This window comes from Clinocottus analis, unplaced genomic scaffold (genome assembly GCF_023055335.1).
Source record: "Clinocottus analis isolate CAN_PGR_092001 unplaced genomic scaffold, fCliAna1.0.p SCAF_6, whole genome shotgun sequence".
NCBI classification, from domain to species: domain Eukaryota; kingdom Metazoa; phylum Chordata; class Actinopteri; order Perciformes; family Cottidae; genus Clinocottus; species Clinocottus analis.
The window spans coordinates 20,730,590-20,750,809 of NW_027176218.1; the positions used below are offsets into that span (position 1 = coordinate 20,730,590).

A 20,220-nucleotide genomic window follows, 5' to 3' on the forward strand; every position below is an offset into this window, starting at 1 on the left:
TTAAGCTTTTGCAGAATTCGAACAAAACATAAAGGAATGTTTTCAATAACAAGTCCATTTTTGCAATCATTTTTTTTGTGTTTTTATGTTCGTCTTAAACATGTATTTATTAGAAAGCCCTTGAAGAGCTCAATATTAAATATAGAGGAATGTAAAATAATAATACAAATGTTTATTTTGCTTCAGCTAATATCAACAATGGCGAAAGAGTAAGTGTTTTTAGTAATATCCTAACTTTAGTTTAATAATGTTAAATGTTTTCATCCTGATAAATTATATATATATATATATATATATATATATATATATATATATATATATATATATACATATATATATATATATATATATATATATATATATATATATATATATATATATATATATATATATAATCACTCTATGATCACAATATTATTATTGTGTGATTGAAAAGTCACAAAAATTGTGATGTGTTAATACAATATTTATTGTGACGTATCAAGATACAAAACAACCCTCAATAAAAAAACTGGCTTTGAAAGAAAAATTAAAAAAAAGAATAAATAATAAATGTGATCTTAATATTGTAATTGTGTCATTTCAGGAGAGTGATTAAAAAATTAAAAAAAAAAGACAAACCAATACAAAAAGCATCCTTACCCAAGTCCTCCCTGCTCTGTCTAACAGAATGTTTTTCATATTTAGTTCAACTTTCAAGGATTTGTTTTCTTTTTTTCAATTAAACAAAAAGAGGTATGGGTCTGATTATTTTGTTTTGTGAAAAAAAAAGTTGTTGTGAAACTTGTATGAAGTCTCTTTCACTTTCATGCAAGATTTAAATAAATGAAGATGAAAAAATAACCTCTGTACGCTGCATGTCGTACAAGTATATACAGAGCTACAAGGCTTTGTTGAACCAATTCAGAACATTCTCCTTGTTCTCTGTGATCCATTTCATGTTGCTGGCGGTTCTCTCAATGGACTGATCGACTGCCAGCGTCCCAGAGCCAAAACCGACCTCACTGTTGTCCACCTTAAACTGCTTCAGCTGTCACAAAAAAAGGAAAACACGGTTAAAAGTTGTCAGGGGAGGTGATGCAGTCTTATGAAATCCTACTGCAGCAAATAACACAACGCAAGGTGTGTGACACGGGTCAAAAAAGTGTGCTCACACAGAGATAGTAACAGTGTAAAATGTTTCTTGAAGGAACTTCGGACCTGATTTAATGACAGAAATGTATGAAAGTGCTAGTATTTTTTACAATCAATCTAAAAAAGGCAATTTGTAATTTATAATTTTGCATTGGTAATGAGGCTTTCCTGCGTTTTAATCCGCACTAGTGTGCAGACACTGGCTTTGGCATCTGTTGGGCTTTAGCAATATTAATATAAATAGATCATTTGGATTTAAATGCAGCACAGAAAGGATTGGATCTTTTCACACCATAACCTAAACGTCTCCCGGCCTGGCATAATATTATTTATTTTCATTTCTATGATGTAAATAATACCCCACATTCAGACTTTGCTGCTGTTACCTACATATATGATAGTATAATCTAACAAAATGAACCAGGCAGACCACAATCGCGAAATTAAAACATGAAAATCCCTTAAAATAGATTGAAAAATCTGTTTAATTCTGGGTGAAATTGGTCCAACCCCATTTTAATGAAACAATGTGGACATTGAACATCTGACCTGCTGAAGCTCGAATTCAGTGGAAAAGCGTTCGGTGACTCCGTTGATGAGGTTGGAGAAGGAGAATGATCCACCACCATACCTGTGAGTCAATGACAGATAATGAAGTCTATTCGTAAGCAAATTACAGCTTTTACAATAAGTGAAACGCTCCATACTGACTTTACTTATCAAAACTTGATTACAGCCATGTAATCTTTTTATGTGTGTTGTAAAGATTTACGATTTTGTATCACCAACCACACGAGATATGTTTTCAGATTAAACATAAGTAGGCAACAATTAAGCGTTCAGGCATGACAACTACAAAATAAGAATTTTCTCCACGTGGTGTTTGCTGTTAGATGTGAGGACAGCCAGGCGTTTCCCATCATGCACTGGGCCAGGCAGTCGGTGGAGAGCTACTGCGGCGCCCGGCTCTAAGAATCTGCGGCCGCCTCGCTCTCGTGAGATTATTGTTGACCGCGTGTGCACAGTCAAAGCAAGTCGGGATCAGGTCGGACTCAAATATAACCAGCATGCATTGCTGTCGTATGTGTACAGATTGTAAAGATCTCTGAGGCAAATTTGTGATTCTGCGCAGTACAAAATAAACTCAATTCAATTCATTGGTCTGTGTGTTTCCTGCACCGCTGAACGAGCACTCGTATGAGGTTAAATCAAGTAGAGGTGGCCTGCATGTTTTATGTGGAGCCAAGACCAAAGGCCATTTGAGGCAGGGCTTGAATTACACTCTCAATAAAACATGCCACTGATAAAACATCTGAATGTAAATCTGCCTACCTCCTGTTAAGTGAGTACGGGACAATTGTTTCAATTGGGCATGTGAATGTCATGGGTCACAGAGACATGTTACCAAAAACATCCATAGTCACGACAACCGTTAGGCTTATTTCAGCGCCTTTAAAGTTGTAATACTGAGCAGTCTTGACAAACAATCTGGTGCCTTTATATGTCTGATGGGAACGAAGTGATGTTTGCAACTGAAACGTATCGAGTACTCACTCTGAGAAAATGAATGACCATTGAGCCCTGACAAAGTCCCACGCCAGAGACTGTCCAATCACATTGTTAGCAATGTAAACAATGGTGGAGGTGGCATCCTGCTTTCGGATCATGTCTGGGATCAGAGTGTACTCCAGGTACCTGAGAGGGTGACAGCAGAACAGCGAGTATATATGTGTGTAACTGGTCAGTTATCCGCTGCTGTACATTGTGTGACAGTTTTGACAAGCTGTCTGTCAGCAGACCTGTTGAGCAGCCAGGGTTGCGTCGTGCAGGCCATGGCCGAGCGGAGTTTGTCAGCTTCAATAGCAATGGTGGCATTTTTAAACTCTGACCAAGCAAACTCCCACTCTTCAGTGCCACCTGCTGCTATAGCATTACAGTACACAGTGGAGCGCAGGTTGGGGTGGATCCTGAAGCAAGATGACAGTACAACATAGTTGTAAAGAGAGATGCTCCAAAAATACAGTTCATTCAAACGGTAAGACGACAATATGTCACATGATGGGATATACTCACAGGTTTTTACCAGTGTTCCTCCATTGATTGAACCATGTCTTAGACAGACTGAGGCATTCCTCAAGGCCTGTCCTGCAAGCCATGCTGATAGCATTCACCTGGTTGTACCTGGAGGAAGGAGAAACTTGGAGGATGATGCACTCACTCCCAACTCGTCAAATACAGACGATTGTTGCACAAGATCCCTACTGATTGAATAAACAGTCACGTTATTACAGAGCGACTAAAGACTTGCATCACTACTGAGAGAATGAAGACTCGCAAGCAAGTTTACAAAATAGGTTTCCAGGCAGGTAGCTCGTACAATACACAAATGTTACCAACATTATGCGAACAAGGTTCGAAAATCCATAAATGTACAAGATCGATTACAAGTAACGGGGGGTAACTGACCCAGAAGAAAAGCGGTGCAATTGCATAACTGTGAATATAAAGTAAACTACAGACGTGGTTATGCAAGAGGTGGGGATCTTCAATTTTGTTGCCGCAATCTCGAAGGCCGTTCATTAATGTTTAACTTGCTAGTTTGCGAATGTCATATTATGTTATTGCCTCTCTTAAAAAGTAGCAGAACAGTAAATGCCCATGTGTTTTCCAATACTCACTGGTCCATATGTCCGGTGGGTACTTTGCTCCAGTTGTCTGTCATGTTCTTATAGTAGTCAAACAGAGGAGTGACCTGGTTCTTCAGATAATTCTAAAAAAAAACAACAAGCAAGCCAGGGATGAAGAAATGGGATAATTCGATGAAGATTGGAATCAGAAACGTAATAATTTGGGTTTTTGCTCAAATGTTTTGCTGATATGTTTGTCTGAAAGAAAGTACACCTGCATGGGACCATAAACCTCGCTGCGGTCAAACATGAGGTAGAAGAAATCCAGGTTATTCAGAGCTGACTTCCAGGGCACATAGTCTCTCTCCTGGTTCAGGTACTTGGTGGTATCAAGGGCCAGTACTGTCGGGACGATCTTTGCTCTTTTGGGGTGACAAAATTGAGAATATTAATGGGATATTTGACAATGCGCATGGTATTAAATGGTGTTGCTGCCTGTACTCTAAGAAACGGCAACAACAGCCTTCAGCAAGTGACTCTGCTTATGTCTCAGGAAGATCACAAACTACAAGCCTAAAACCCCAAACTCCATGAATGACCTTCGCCTGGCAGATGAGCTGAACGAGTTCGACTGCCGCTTTGAAAGACAATGGAGCAGTCCTGACACACCGACGTTCACCGGTATCTCCCTCAAGGAATTTACCGCCATCTGCGTGTCCTTATACTCCGTCAAAGAATGCTCATATTTGCGGACCTCTTCAGCCAAACGTTCTTCAACGGGATCCATTGTTCGTGTTTCTGCTGTGGCGTTTAAAAATAGCGGTATTATGCTATGAAACCGGAAATGCAGACCAATCACAGTCTTGCGGGCTGCGAAAGGCTCGCGCAGCTGTGAAGGATAGTCAGAAATTTTGGATGACGCATGCAAGCACGCAAGATGGCGGATGGGAGTACGGAAGGGGGCCCTTGCGTGTCTTGCATGTCTTGGTCTCCGCGTAAAACCCGAGTATAAATCAGCCTTAACCCAGGACCGAGCAGTGGATGTTCTTCCTGAGGCAGCAGGAGAAATTCAACCTGAGCGGGTCCCCCACTGACTGACTCTGTCACCCCCAGACAATCTCCTACTCATCACTCCCCCGCCAGGACAAATTCATCGTATGTGTAAACCTATTTGTAAAGTATTTCTCTTTAGATTTTTCTTCTACATATGATCTCAGTAGTCCAGATGATCATTCTCTTCATTACTGACGCCATCTATCTATTGTCATGTATTAACAGGACTTACCTTGCAAGGTTGAAGGCATCATCCACCAACTGAGCTCTGTTAATAACTGGAATACGCTTTAAAAAGAAGAGCATTATCCTTGTCACTAACACTACAACAACTCAGATGAATAATTGTGTGCATAGGAAAGCAGAGATCACACATTTTTCAGAGTAAACCTAAAATGTACCTGATGATTAGTTCTCAGATTATCTATAAGTCTGTTCCAGTTGCCCTGGTCATAGTTGACTCTGTAGTAACCCACCACGTCGAGGTTAGCAAGAACCCATTCTGTCTGTAGTGCCTTCATTTCAGTAATTGTGGCTGGAGAAGAAAAAGAGGTCGGAGTTAGTCATTATCGTGATTTGCACCCAGCACTGAAATTGAAGGTTGAGTCATTGGACTCAGTTTCCCAGAATCCTCACCCATGGACTCAAGGGATGCAAGTTAGAGACTTGCACCCTCTAAATTGCATCCCCATTTCCCGCAAACTTGCGTTCTTTGGTGGGAGGGACTAAGACGCAAGGAAACCAAGCGAGGAGAGAAGACGTGAGGAAACATGTTTTAAGAGACATGAGACGTCCTTTCCTGTGAAGCGTCACGTGAAGCGTCACGTGAAGCGTCACGTGAAGCGTCACGTGAAGCGTCACGTGAAGCGTCACGTGAAGCGTCACGTGAAGCGACGTTGGTTTCTGATGACTGCGGCCGCCTCTGTGTGTGTCGCTTTAACAGCTGACAGAGTTTGTCTGTAAACATGATCAGTTTAATGGAGTTGTTTTCTGGTCCGGACAGTTTTTAGCGAACATTCCAATAAAAATGCACCTAAAATATTGATTAAAATTATAGTATGTTTTCAGTTGATTTAATGGTTTTAAACTACAACTCATATTAATAAAGACAGTTGTTTGTGGTCCTTTTGTTGTTTGGACCTATATTGAACATATATTTTTGACCAGATGGTGAATAAGAAAACACTCTAATATATATTTTGAGTTTCATCTGTGATTGTCTTCCCTCTGGTATGAAACTCCAGCGATTAAATGACTTATAAACATCCTCAGAGCAGAAGAAGAGCTTTGTGACGGCCGTCAAGATGACGACGTAGAACCACTTCCTGTTCAATCGAGGAGCGAGGAAAACGACAATTCAGCTCAGCAGCTTTGACGTACTTGCACGATTTTGTTCATTATAGGGTTATACAATGCAGTGAACAATCGCTCGGCCCACCCATTCATTTTGTGGGGTTTTGCTCATCTTCTGTCCTCGTTTAAGGTTTGCTTTTCTTGTCAGACTTGGTTATTCTCTTTCTGGCTTTTATGTTGCATTGCATTATTTTAAATCAGTCAAATAGAGAAAAAGGTGTTTCTAAAGTCCTGAGACACGGTCAAGGAATATATTTATATAATCTGTCTTGTCTTGACCATCGTCACGACATCAACATGTTTAGAACTATTTCACACTTACTGTCAGCAGAAGTCGTTTTATTTTTCCTTGTTGGTTTTTCCTACCTGATTTAGTCTTCAGCCATTGCGGTTCCTGTACGGTTCCAGTTTTCATCCACTTGATTGGAACAATCCATTCATAGCTGAAGGACAAAACAACTGTTTTATTCATTTATGCATAGGTATAAACATTTTTTTCTTTGACTATATCATTTCTATCATAATGATATGAAAATGAAAAATGATTAGGAATTAATTAGTCGAAGAAAAGTCTTACTTGCCTAATCTTTTGTGACAATAGTATAATTTATAATAATATTGAAGATAGTAGTATTACTATACATTCAGGAGCCAAAATAGTTTCGTAGTTTACGCAGAAGTAGCAATGAAGTATTCCAAATTGTGTTGTCCTAAACTGTAGATGTAATGGTTTTTTTGTCACGACTGTCGTTGTCTGTTTCCTGTTTTATTTTGAAGTCTTGTGTCCCCTGTGTCTCTGCACTTCCTGCCCTGGTGATTGTCTGGGATTGTCTACCTGGTTCCTGGTTGTGTGTTCCCTTCACCTGCGCGACCCTCATTGTGTCCACCAGTTGCTCGTTACCTCCCTCTTGTATTTAAACCTGTTTGTCTCCTGTCTCCTTGTTTGTCCTGTTGTGTGCCCTGTTGTGTACCTGTGTGCTTGGAATCCTTGTTGGAATTAAATATTATTTATACGATTGCCGGCGTTTGGGTCCTTACTTACAACTCATACCCGTGAAAATGTTGCAGCGAGACGAGCACAAAAAATCTTGAATTAATTTGTCAATTGGGCGGGAAGTATGAAAGAAAGACCGTGCACATACTTATAAGGAGATACAGCGGTGACTTCAGAGTCTGGATCCAAGAGAAAGTGCTGCTGGGACACGACTCCCGTCATGGTATTTATGGTAACCACAGGAAAGCCCATCTGCAGCACCCATGTGTTCATTATATTGTCCACAGTGTCTGGAAGTGTGATGCCTTGAGCAGCCTGTGGAAGCAGACAAATAAGAAAAAGATGAAGTAACATCAAAGAGTAGGTTGGCAGATACTAGAGACTGGAGTCTATAGGGATGGACATGCCGTATTCAGATGTCTAAATAGGTCCTTGTAGTCTGCATTCCCAAACGCAAATTCTTTCAGGTAGGTCTGCAGGGTGGATAGAAATGTTTATATTATTTTCAAAGTTTGACTGCTTCATCTAAAAGCTTTGCGGCTCTCATAGCATTACACATTGTATATTTTCTTAATTAAAATAATAGTACATTTGAGGTGAGCTAAATTACAATTACGGTAAGGTTAATACCTGTAGTCCCGCCGTGAAGATTGTTTCAGTCAGGAAGTCTGACAACATCCTCAGAACAGATGCTCCCTGAGCAAACACATTTTAAATGCTTTTAAAGATCATTGAAAGACAAGAGAAAATAGATTTATCTATGGTCGTCAAAGAGAGAAACGAAATGCATAACCTGAATGGATTGATGTTCGATACAGAGATGGACAGAAATTGTTCTGCTGCTGTTGAGGTTTGTGTGTATGAGGTTACCTTGCTGTAGGAGATAGCATCAAACAGCTCGCTGATCTGTGCTGGCTTCTGGATGTCCTCTTCTTTCGAGGACAGCGGGTGAGAAGAGGCCAGAGCATCGACGGCAAACACCCTGTGGACGTCACTGAGCACGATGAGGTCTTTCTATTATGAGACAAATAAGACAGTACGGCCAAAGCTTCACCGATTAAATGTCACCATCATCCTACGTTACAGTCATTATCGAGGCCATGAGGTGGGAAGGAAATTCTTACCACGTCCCATTCGGGTTCAGCATCGTGTGCTCCCAGGTACTCAACATAGGATGCAAAGCCTTCATTCAACCACAAGTCATTCCACCACTTCAGGGTCACTAGATTACCAAACCACTAAAGGGACAGCAGAGAGAAAATCATGAAATACTATGCCAAAAAAAGAACTGAAAATAAGTAAGAGACAAGTTCTTAAACTTGTAGACTTGAGAGTAGGACTTGAGTCACTGTAATCTCAAAAATCTGGTTTTGAAAACTTGTCTGGTGACTTGGTTTACTGTATTGCAGTTACTGACTATTTGATGGTGCTGTTCTTATGCCACGTTTTGAGAAAATCATCCCACTGAATGGCGGACTGGTTGTAATTCCTTTATAACGTGCCTTTTTTGAATTTGTTTGAGTTGTCAAATCCACGCTGCTTTTTTTGCCAATAATTAATTTGCTAGGAACATGTGTACAAACTCTGTCAAGGGTCTGTTATGCAAGATTTAATAAACAATGTGAAGGGATATTGTTTGCAGTGTTAACAAACCATATGAGCCAGTTCGTGAGCGATGATGGTCGCGATCCTTTCCTTGTTGGAGTTGGAGGAGAACTTTTCATCGTAGAGCAGTGCTGTCTCTCTGTATGTGATCAGACCCCAGTTTTCCATGGCTCCAGCATTAAAGTCTGGTAGAGCTATCTGATCTGCATTATGCAAGATATTATTAGTGGGTACCTGTGGAGTTACTGCTATAAGTTACTGAGGTAAGTTCTAACTGCACAAGTGTTTTAACATGTGATCTGACGGAAGATTGCCCAGAATATACTGTGGATGAAAATAGATTACAACCGTCATTAAAGACTCTATAACGTTCAAGTTATCAAGTTTTATCTGTTAATGACTGATACTCTATGTAATCTTGCAAGGTCATCTGAAATGTCTAAACTGAAAGGCACAAACATTCTTGTAAAAAGCACGTTAAACAATTGAGCAATATCAAGGAAGTAAAAGAAAATCATCAAAAAAAAACAGTTGTTTTAGATGTATCTATCTTGCATCGATGTCAAAAGAAAAGATGGAGCAATATAATTTTACATGGTGTTCAGACACAGCAGCAAATAGCTGCAGCCAATAACTTCAAAGAGAGGTTTTTGTAGTTTTTGTGTACATAAATTATATCAAACTACTACTGACCACGGCAGCAGTGGAACAGTTAAATCGGATTCGGATTAGATCTCCCATTAATGAATACCTTGGTAGGTGTCCTGTGTCTTACAGCAACAACAGAAAAGTGTCCAGGAAACAAATTTGATAGCACACATTTACCAAAACCACATGAAAAACGGGTATGAAAACAGAACATTTTCTCATATCATGAGGTGGACTTACCGGACTTTGGAAGAGGGTAGCTGGAATTGTAATACCTCTCAAAGAACTTAAGGATGGGTCCAGTTTTGTTAAGAGCATACTCTCCTTGACCAGCGGCAATAGCAGACTTCTTGGCGAAGATACGAATCTAAAACCACATCACAGACTTTCGGTTGGCCTCAAGGAAATTAAAGGGAAACCATTTGCTGACAGAATGAGAGACATTTCTGGGGTTGTGCAAAGCATTTCTGACAGCAAACAATAATGTCTGGAGTCCCAAACGTTGAATGATCTTGACAATTTGCACTCTCTTGGCTGAAAAGCCTCTTCATTGTAACATGAAGGTCTAGTACAAGGGCCAGACTGGGGGGTTCCCATTTTTCAAAAGGTGGACTGGAGACTTGCTGCAATTATCGGGGTATTACCCCGGGACTACAGCGCCCTGAGGTTCGGGCCTCCATATCAGGGACCTTGGAGGTAGGAACCTTGCCCCTCAGGCTACGAGGCCCACCATGAGCCTGGGCGGCTCCTTACCTGGGTCCTGTTCATGGTTCATTTAGCGGTTGAGGTTCTTCCTCTGGTGGCCAAAAGCCAAGGGGGACCCACACCATGGGTCATGTTCATGATCCATGATGTGTCTTTTCTGGTGGCCACAGGGACCACACAAAGCCTGGTGGGGCTAACCAAAAGAGTTGCACTCTGGGTCCATATATTGGTTGTAATGGCCAGGCTATAGCTACAGAAAAATAGGCAGATCAGGGTCGGCCATGGGTTTGCCATGGCAGGATCCAACAAAAAGGGATTTTTAAAAAGCTTGCAGGCTGGTTCCAGGTACTAGTTGGTTCGTTCTGACACGGGGTGGTTTAAGGGGTCAACCCAAATGCAGATGTAACAGTTCAAAATTATATTTATTTTACCAAAAAAAAACTAAAGAAAGCTTCAAATGACACTATATTTATACAGAGAGGTTGAGAGGCTTACTCACTGGGACAGACAACAGTCACAGGTAACATTCTGACAAGGACTACAAAATAAAAAAGGACATGACATCATCAGCACATGATCAAATCAATTAGGTTCAATTTAAAGGCAAAGTCACTTACTAAAACTCCATCGATAGTATTATTGATGAAGGCAAAGTCACTGACAATAAAGGCCAACAGGTAGGTGGACATTTTCTCAGTCGGGTCAAAAGTTGTCTTCTGCACATTGTGACCTTCAATGGTGACACTGCTTGATTCTGTAGAAGAGAAATTAAACAGAATATACCAACATGTTTATTGTTTGAATTTTGAATCCCTTTCACTAAGTTTGAATTCCCTTTTTCTTATGAACATGTCACTTTTACACACCTTGCTGTCCACAACCTTAGACACCAGACCAGCATTATCCTCCTCATTTATTCTATTGATTTTGTCAGAAATTTTGAAAATATTCTTGTCCAATTATAATTGCAGTGCAACTTACCTTTCACCTCACCATTGGACAGGGCTACAGTTCCATGGTCGTGGATTAGCGTGATATAGAAAACTGCTTTCATAGCTGGCTCATCAAAACACGGGAATGCCTTCCTTGCATCTGTTGGCTGCATCTGAGTAGTAGCGACAATCCTGACAGAAAATAGACAAATGAAACTTGATGTTTGACCTTTTGGAAACTCCCCCTCCCCTTTTAAGTCCCAACATGCCCCATTCAGACAATCTTTTGGCATAAAATATGTGATTTTTCCATTTTTGAACACAGTTTTTTTGACTGAAACTCTTTCGTAACAAGCGAATGCTTTGTTTGTTGTTGCAGATTCTGATTCTTTAGTTCCTAATCTTTCCAAAAAGGTGTTATTGACCGCTCCAGGAGGCATTTTTGGGGAATCTGTCTAACATCTTGCTGGATGTTCATAGTTACGATCAAAATATATTTTAAGTGGGTTTATTTTTTTGGCAGATATACATTTTTTTCCCCAAGACTTTGCTGAACAAAAAGATTAGAATTAATTTGGAGTTCCTACGACTGATTAAAACACAGGTAATAGGGGATGTTTAGCCAAAATTGGTTTGACAGTTTTCAATGGATTAATGAAACAACAAAATATCCAAATGCTTTTGTGAAGTTTTCACACAGAGACAGATGATGAGATGCCTATCACTTGAAACCCTGTGTGAAGTACAAAGCTAGGGCTTGCCCGCCTGGTGTTCAGCCTACATTAGTTCAAAGACTAAACGTGTGTGCGTATATAGGTGTACAAGTAACTCCAACACTGTCTTTTTTGCAAAATGTGTATTGTTTTGAAAGATATACAATTAGAAATATAAATGTTGAATCAAAACTGCTGCTTTAGGGCCCGTTTAGGCCATTTCTTTAAAACTATAAAACCAAGTAGCTGTATGTTGTGTCCAAGTAAAATTTGAGTGAGGTGTTAAGTACATTGTCAGCTAAAAAGATGTCAGATTAGAGTCACAAATTCCTTCTGTGACTTGACCAAGAGACATGACAGACTACATGTTGGTCCCCAACCAATCAAAGCTACTCGTCTTCACAATGCACATGATGTAATTGGGAAGGAAGCCCTTCCAACCAACTTCCAGGAAAAGAAACATAAACAAACAATAGTGTTGTATATGAGAGAAAGAGTGAGAGTGATTACTGACAGTCAGGTTCAGTCAGGCGTAAAAACTGTGACAAGCATCACTCATTCAGCATCCAAGAAGCTGCCGAGCTGAACAGGTGTTGCCAAAGTTCTTGAGAATATTTATTATTGTTACAACTGGTAAGCTGCTGCAAATCAGTTTTATGATTCTAGTTGTGTTACCTAAACCACCTAATGTCTTTATACAACCTACTGTTTTATTTCTCATTCATTTTATTTACTAACGATTGTGTTAGTTTTGAGAAAAAAAAGATACGCTCTTAACAAACAACTACTTTTAAGGAAATTTACAGCAATCAGCTATAATGATGAAAATCAGATTTTTGTAGGATCTAAGCATCATCAGACATAGAAGTGGTTATGGCTGAATGTTATGTATAATAAATGCGAAAATACATCTTTATTCTTTGTCTGCTTAGATTTCAGTAGGTGTCACGAGTTGCCAGTGCTACTAGATGCTACTATATCTCAGAGGACTGGCACTAGATGTCAGAGGACTGGCACTAGATGCCAGAGAGCTGCCACTGGATGTCAGAAGACTGGCACTAGACGTCAGAGAACTGACACTAGACGTCAGAGGACTGCCACTAAATGTCAGAGAACTGCCACTAGATGTCAGAGGACCGGCACTAGATGCCAGAGAGCTGCCACCAAATGTCAGAGAACTGCCACTGGATATCAGAAGACTGGCACTAGATGTCAGAAGACTGCCACTAGATGTCAGAGGACTGTCACTAGATGTCAGAGGACTGCCAGTAAATGTCAGAGAACTGCCACTAGATGTCAGAGGACTGGCACTAGATGCCAGAGAGCTGCCACTGGATGTCAGAAGACTGGCACGAGACGTCAGAGAACTGGCACTAGATGTTAGAGGACTGGCACTAGATGCCAGAGAGCTGCCACTAGATGTAAGAGGACCGGCACTAGATGCCAGAGAGCTGCCACCAAATGTCAGAGAACTGGCACTGGATATCAGAAGACTGGCACTAGATGTCAGAAGACTGCCACTAGATGTCAGAGGACTGTCACTAGATGTCAGAGGACTGCCAGTAAATGTCAGAGAACTGCCACTAGATGTCAGAGGACTGGCACTAGATGCCAGAGAGCTGCCACTGGATGTCAGAAGACTGGTACTAGATGTTCGAGAACTGCCACTAGATGTCAGAGGTCTGGCACTAGATGCCAGAGAGCTGCCACTGGATGTCAGAAGACTGGCACGAGACGTCAGAGAACTGGCACTAGATGTTAGAGGACTGGCACTAGATGCCAGAGAGCTGCCACTAGATGTAAGAGGACTGCCACTAGATGTCAGAGGACTGGCACTAGATGCCAGAGAGCTGCCACTGGATGTCAGAAGACTGGCACTAGACGTCAGAGAACTGACACTAGACGTCAGAGGACTGCCACTAAATGTCAGAGAACTGCCACTAGATGTCAGAGGACCGGCACTAGATGCCAGAGAGCTGCCACCAAATGTCAGAGAACTGCCACTGGATATCAGAAGACTGGCACTAGATGTCAGAAGACTGCCACTAGATGTCAGAGGACTGTCACTAGATGTCAGAGGACTGCCAGTAAATGTCAGAGAACTGCCACTAGATGTCAGAGGACTGGCACTAGATGCCAGAGAGCTGCCACTGGATGTCAGAAGACTGGCACGAGACGTCAGAGAACTGGCACTAGATGTTAGAGGACTGGCACTAGATGCCAGAGAGCTGCCACTAGATGTAAGAGGACCGGCACTAGATGCCAGAGAGCTGCCACCAAATGTCAGAGAACTGGCACTGGATATCAGAAGACTGGCACTAGATGTCAGAAGACTGCCACTAGATGTCAGAGGACTGTCACTAGATGTCAGAGGACTGCCAGTAAATGTCAGAGAACTGCCACTAGATGTCAGAGGACTGGCACTAGATGCCAGAGAGCTGCCACTGGATGTCAGAAGACTGGTACTAGATGTTCGAGAACTGCCACTAGATGTCAGAGGTCTGGCACTAGATGCCAGAGAGCTGCCACTGGATGTCAGAAGACTGGCACGAGACGTCAGAGAACTGGCACTAGATGTTAGAGGACTGGCACTAGATGCCAGAGAGCTGCCACTAGATGTAAGAGGACTGCCACTAGATGTCAGAGGACTGGCACTAGATGCCAGAGAGCTGCCACTGGATGTCAGAAGACTGGCACTAGATGTCCGAGAACTGCCACTAGATGTCAGAGGACATGCACCAGATGCCAGAGAGCTGCCACTAAATGTAAGAGGACTGGAACTAGACCTCAGAGAACTGGCACTAGATGTCAGAGGACTGGCACTAGATGCCAGAGAGCTGCCACTGGATGTCAGGAGACTGGCACTAGACGTCAGAGAACTGGCACTAGATGTTAGAGGACTGGCACTAGATGCCAGAGAGCTGCCACTAGATGTAAGAGGACTGCCACTATATGTCAGAGGACTGGCACTAGATGCCAAAGAGCTGCCACTGGATGTCAGAAGACTGGCACTAGATGTCAGAGGACTGCCACTAGACGTCAGAGGACTGGCACGAGGTGTCAGAGGACTGTCTATAGGCACTCCTCTGACGAGTGGCACTCCTCTGACTCCTCTTGACTAGTGTCCCTTCTCTGACTAGCACTGGCAGCTCGTGTCACCTCCTGACACCTACATCTAAGCGGAGGGAGTGTCAAGATATTTTCAGACTTTTTTAGATTCATTAGTTCAACATTCAGTATACAAAGTATGGGTGTCTTAAGTAAGTCAATTAACATCATAAAACGGAAGCTGACCTGTCATAAAAATGGATGTTTTCACGAATTGGCCCCGCCCGCTCAGCTCGGCAGCTTCTTGACCGCTGCCGATGAATCACTGTTCTGACACCTGACCGACACTTGCCACATACTTGTTTCCACAGGGAAGATCTCGGCCTCGCTGGGGTATGATGCTGGCTGTCTTGTGTTCAGAAAAGCCTTTTTTTAAAGAAAAAATACTGAACTTCCTTCTTGCTTTTGACTAGGAGACTGCTGTTCTTGTCCCATGCAAAACTTAAAGCAACCATTGACATTTTGTCGCATCAGTTCTTAGTCACTTGCGTGGTTGGTGTTATTAATCATGTCAATATGTTGCTGGTCAGTGAAGTTAACATCAACCACGCTCTTCTCCAAAATTCAACTAAATAGGGATACCAGTGTTATAGCTTGGAGTGTAAGAGCCCTGAAGGGGTGAGAATGTGTTGACAAAGGATAAAACTATGAAAATTGATTGTCGCACCTAAAGTCTTTTGTCATTCCCGATCAGAACCAGCGTTCTATGACTGCTGGTTCGAGCTATAATCAGGCTGATATCATGAAGTCCAAACCGAACATGATTTGATGAAGTAAGTTATAAAATTACTCCAAATAATTGACAGGTTAATCCTCTAAAATAGCAATCCAATGTATTGGATAAGAACTTATTTCTTATTGGTCATTGCTGGTTAGTGTATCCTCCGAAAACTTCTCGTTCTCACTTCAGGCCAAGCCATGTTTCAAGGTGCATCATCTGACACCAAATACACGTACTTGGTTACGCCATCCTCCTTGTATTCACTTCTGTAGAAACCTCCCAGGTCATCAGCCAGTTCTCCGGTAAATTTTGTGTCGAGGTGGTACATGTGGTCCTTCGTGAGTTTACCATCCAGCTGTAAGACCAGATACTGAGTCACATGCTGGAGCCAGGAATTCTTGATTGAGGGGGCTTTGACCCCACTATTGACTGATGTGAGCCTCGCCAGGTGGCCATTTTCCAATTTGGTGTAGTTCAGCTTGTTGGAGTGGATGAGAATCAAGTCAGTCTCCTTTGTGCACTTAAATACCACACTGGATTCACCTAAAAAAAAAACAGGGAATAACTTTGATCAACAGTTGCAAGAAACCCATTGGCTCAAATATAAATTGTCTGAATGTAATTGAACAAGTTGGTGGAAATTGAAAATCAGAATTTAAGCTTTAATTTATTGATATCATCTTTGTATGCGGGTTGGGTCACTTTGAAGAGCGGTTCACAACCTTTTTTTAGTGTTGTGACCCATTAAAACAAAGCAATGTTCACTTACTAGTCGCATGTAAGTGAGTTGGTTGGTAGTTGTTTTATTTGAAAAGGCTAGAAAATCTCAAAGAGGTAAATGTTTTCCAGTAATTTGCAAGAAAAAAGCAGAATCTTAGAGGAATGTTTTTAACACTTTCCTATCCTGTTTATTCTGCTTCCCTTTAGATCAATCTTGCAACCATTTGAAACTTCAGAGACAATGACCCCTTTATATCAAGCACTCCATAACTATTACATTTATGAGCAAATGCATTATTAAGTCCCTTTGTCCACACCTGATGCACTTATCACTCATAAGGAAAACATAACATACAATTTTTCCTTTCAGCTTGACAGTTCAATCTTAAACTTAGACAGAGCAGTGGATTACATTTTGTCGTCATATAAGTGTATTTATACTTTACTTGCTGTCCTGTGAAAACTTTACAATCCATTAACTTGTCATGAACTGAGAAAAGACATTCCTCTTTATAAGCTTTGTGTTTTTTTGTAATGTTTTTTAAATAGTTAATTAGCTTAAGAAGTCTCAACCCATGAAAGGAAAACTTCCAAAGAAGTAAAAATCACCAAATTTGGAGATGTTTTTTAATGGAGAGCAACAACAATTAGAAACTGAATGGATAAAAGGACATGCAGTCAGGAAACAGGACACAAGCAGACAGTGTGTTTCCGTTACCTGCACATCAGATTCTAATCATTCACACACATTTAAATCAAATTAAAAAAACAAATCTTCTGATGGCTCTGAAAACCAGGTGAATGCAACTAATTTGGACAAAGGAAGTGATCTCGGTCCAGACGATCAGGGATGAGTAAAAAGGCCTTACCAGTAAAGATGTAGAGTCCGGTATTCACATCTATTTTCAGACGCGGCCACAAGGTGACATTGTAGTGGTCCGGCACCAGGTCCTTGGGCAGCCGATACCTGTCCCAAGGCTCATTGGACGGGGACGGTGTGACAGGGGGTATAGAAGTTGTTCCTCCATCCGTTGGCGAGACCTGATCATTACTTTTTGCCTTTTCCTGTGAGTAAACAACCGATAGAGCAATGATCGTAGCCAGGGCCCCCGCACCCAGGATGATGCCCACTATCCCAACAGCTTTACTGATATAAAAACCTTTCCCCATGCTGTCTGCCTGTATTGGAGCCCCACACTGTCACAGTTTGGGTGGAAGGTGTAACTTCTATAAGTAGCCATGGGTAGCATCTCCCCTCCCTTCATCGCACCAGGTGATACATTAACAGTGGGATTGTAAATATCAGCCTCACCTGGTCCCGTCAAAATGGACTCCGTCAAATATCTTGATACTGATAATTACTGAATTGTACTCATCACTTGTTGTAAATAAATGCCCAGAAAAGCAAGTGGAGGGATCAAGTTTCCAGAGGAAGAACTTTCAAAGTGTTTCAAGGATATCCATCTGCGTGTTAATGTAGTTCTTCAAAAAGCATTTCCTGCAATAGTTTCACAATTAAGTTTATCATTTGACAGTCGGGCATGTTTGATATTTTGGGAAATATAATTATCCAAGAGTTAGATGAGGAAATTAATCCGACACTTATGCCTGGATGTAAAATATGGAGCTGGCACCAGCAGGTTTAGCTTAGTGTCGAACCAAGACTGTAAAAAATGATGTTTCTGTGACGTTTGAGTACAGTTGACTTAGTTATAGCTCATCTAGAGATGGGGCCACTGATCAGAGTGTCCTATGTTGCAGTTAGTGTCGTTATACTGTAATACCGTTATTATTATTATTGTGAACCTTTATTTAACCAGATAAGTCAGTTGAAAATCAGTTCTCATTCACTATTGATGCCTGGCCAAAAAGGCAGCAGTAGGAGGCGAGTCAAATGTATGATCAGCTGGTGCAACAGGCTTCTGAGCTCTATGAAATTATTTTTTCTTATAATAATAATACGGTTGTTTTCCCCTGCATCCTTCGTAATCTCCAAATGGTTTATCTCATGTTCTATTCTGTAGTTAAAGTTTAACAGAGAGGCTCTTTTCCGTAATCCTACCATTTTATGAATGTCATTTTATGGTCGTATAGCTATAAAGCTTTCATAATAAACAGGAAGGGGAGAGGACTTATGAAAGATAAATTTGCAGCTGTCAACCATCTGTACTTCCTTTCAGTTCAAATCATTTCACAAATGTTTTGAAGAAGGAATAATCCTTTTATATGGAATTGCTAAATGAATGATAACATTTGAGGTGACAGTCAGCCGCTTCGACCTTGTTTCTTTCAAATTAACATCCACATCACAATACCTTTCTATGTGGTTCATACCTGTTCAGAAAACCTGTAGAAATAGCTGTTCCTCCAGATGATGGATTGCTCTGGCTTTATCCGTCTACTTACACCCATTTTATTCCTACAGTAACTGCGTTATCACTCCAGCCACCACGTTCACCTGAAACAGAGAGTCCCTGTTGTACATTCATTCATTCAAAATGTGTCTCAGTAATACATTCACATAAGAAAATGAAAAAGTGAACTGTAACTTAAGCTGCACATAAATGTGACATTAACAATGGAGGAAGTGACTTTCTGAAAAGTGAAAGGGGTCAGTTGTAATAAGAAACTCAGAGAGGATGATCCCCCAACTTTGCTGTTCCCTTCAGCCGGATGAAGCAACATGTAAACCACCGCATCACTCGGGGGCCATGACAGAAGACGGTTCAACCATAAAACAGCTTTAGAAAGGCAAACAACAGCAACAACACAAAGCTACTGTTAAAATCATGGCGAGCAATCAATTCACAAGGTCTTCAACTCCCCTCTTTGTGAAACCAGAGATGTTCTACTACCTTCACCTTGACAGCATTGTAAAACCCGAAAACAGATAACATCTGTCTTTTACTGTGGTGACAGTGAGGAACACACCAGGTCAGCTGCAGTTCATTGCCCTTTTCTGGCCTTAAGGATCTATAAAATGCATGCACTAACATGTGAGAAAGATGTGGACATTCTCAACGTTCTATGAAGCTAAGTATGCACAAGGACACTCTCCGTGGAGATAGACTGCATCATGAACATCCTGCCGAGAACATTGCTTCAGGGGGCTCTAATAGTTTTTCAAGTTGTCGTAAAGGAAACATGAAATGATGCCGGAGTTTACAATAGAATCAAGGTAACAATAAAAATATCTATAAAAAAACACCTTGGCTAATGTGATACCATCAGCGGCTTTATTCTTTTTATCTCTGATAAAAGCATCACTTCCTTTGATTGTCAGGTCACAGTCCGAATGAGAGACGACATTGATTGTGGGGGAATTGGCTTTATTTATTACCAGGTGTTGCGATTGCGAATGATGATGATGATGATGTTGATGATGAAGTTCATTTACCTGAGATCCTATCTGACCGGAGCGGCTGCGAGATCTGCGGCAGGACTAACTATGAAGGATGACAATTATGACGACAACTGCTTCAGAGCCGTTTTGGATGAAAGGACATTGCAATAAGTGCACATGTGTCCAGACTGCTCAACTTGGCTCCTGTGAAAAGATCATCACATGTTGTAGCTCTCAGGCACCTGTACGACCAATGTGAAATACAGATCCGAAGTCTAGAATCATGAGTTGTTCACAGCGACACATGTTTGCACTAGATTACACCCGCAAGTCAGACTCCAGTGGCGGATGGAAAGAGCTTGATCTCGTCCAGTTCTTGCAAAACAAAGTGCAAAGAAGAGAGAGAGAGCTCTTCATGTCACCAGACCAGGTAACAAAGAGGCTTTATACCGTATAACAGATCTTTTGGTGAGTCAGACACTGTTTGTGAAAACAAACCTCAAAGATGGACCGTGCCTTCAGCAACAGCTTTGCACACAGCAAGTAATGTTTGTCAGACCTGTG

General features: G+C 41.2%; 1 protein-coding gene across 1 annotated transcript; it reads right to left on the reverse strand.

Moving 5' to 3' along the window:
- Window positions 1-880: 880 nt before the first annotated feature.
- On the reverse strand, window positions 881-17,483 carry LOC137804084 (aminopeptidase Ey-like). The gene is made up of 21 exons (XM_068603055.1): window positions 17,183-17,483; window positions 15,830-16,136; window positions 11,097-11,243; window positions 10,737-10,866; window positions 9,655-9,781; window positions 8,815-8,969; window positions 8,286-8,399; window positions 8,032-8,175; window positions 7,792-7,857; window positions 7,569-7,634; window positions 7,310-7,476; window positions 6,534-6,610; window positions 5,216-5,349; window positions 5,047-5,102; window positions 4,036-4,183; window positions 3,813-3,904; window positions 3,208-3,315; window positions 2,934-3,101; window positions 2,689-2,829; window positions 1,684-1,765; window positions 881-1,030 (listed from the first exon to the last, which is right to left on the reverse strand). Exons 1-21 carry the CDS (start codon window positions 17,481-17,483, stop codon window positions 881-883), a joined length of 2,880 nt encoding a protein of 959 aa, XP_068459156.1.
- Between the last annotated feature and the right edge of the window lie 2,737 nt (window positions 17,484-20,220).

Coding starts and splice junctions, on each gene's coding strand:
- LOC137804084 (XM_068603055.1), bottom strand. CDS start 17,483: ATGGGGAAAGGTTTTTATATCAGTAAAGCTGTTGGGATAGTGGGCATC. Junction 11,244..15,829: donor AAGGAGGATGGCGTAACCAA/GTACGTGTATTT, acceptor ATTTTCTGTCAG/GATTGTCGCTACTACTCAGA. Junction 8,400..8,814: donor CTCACGAACTGGCTCATATG/GTTTGTTAACAC, acceptor CTGTCCCTTTAG/TGGTTTGGTAATCTAGTGAC.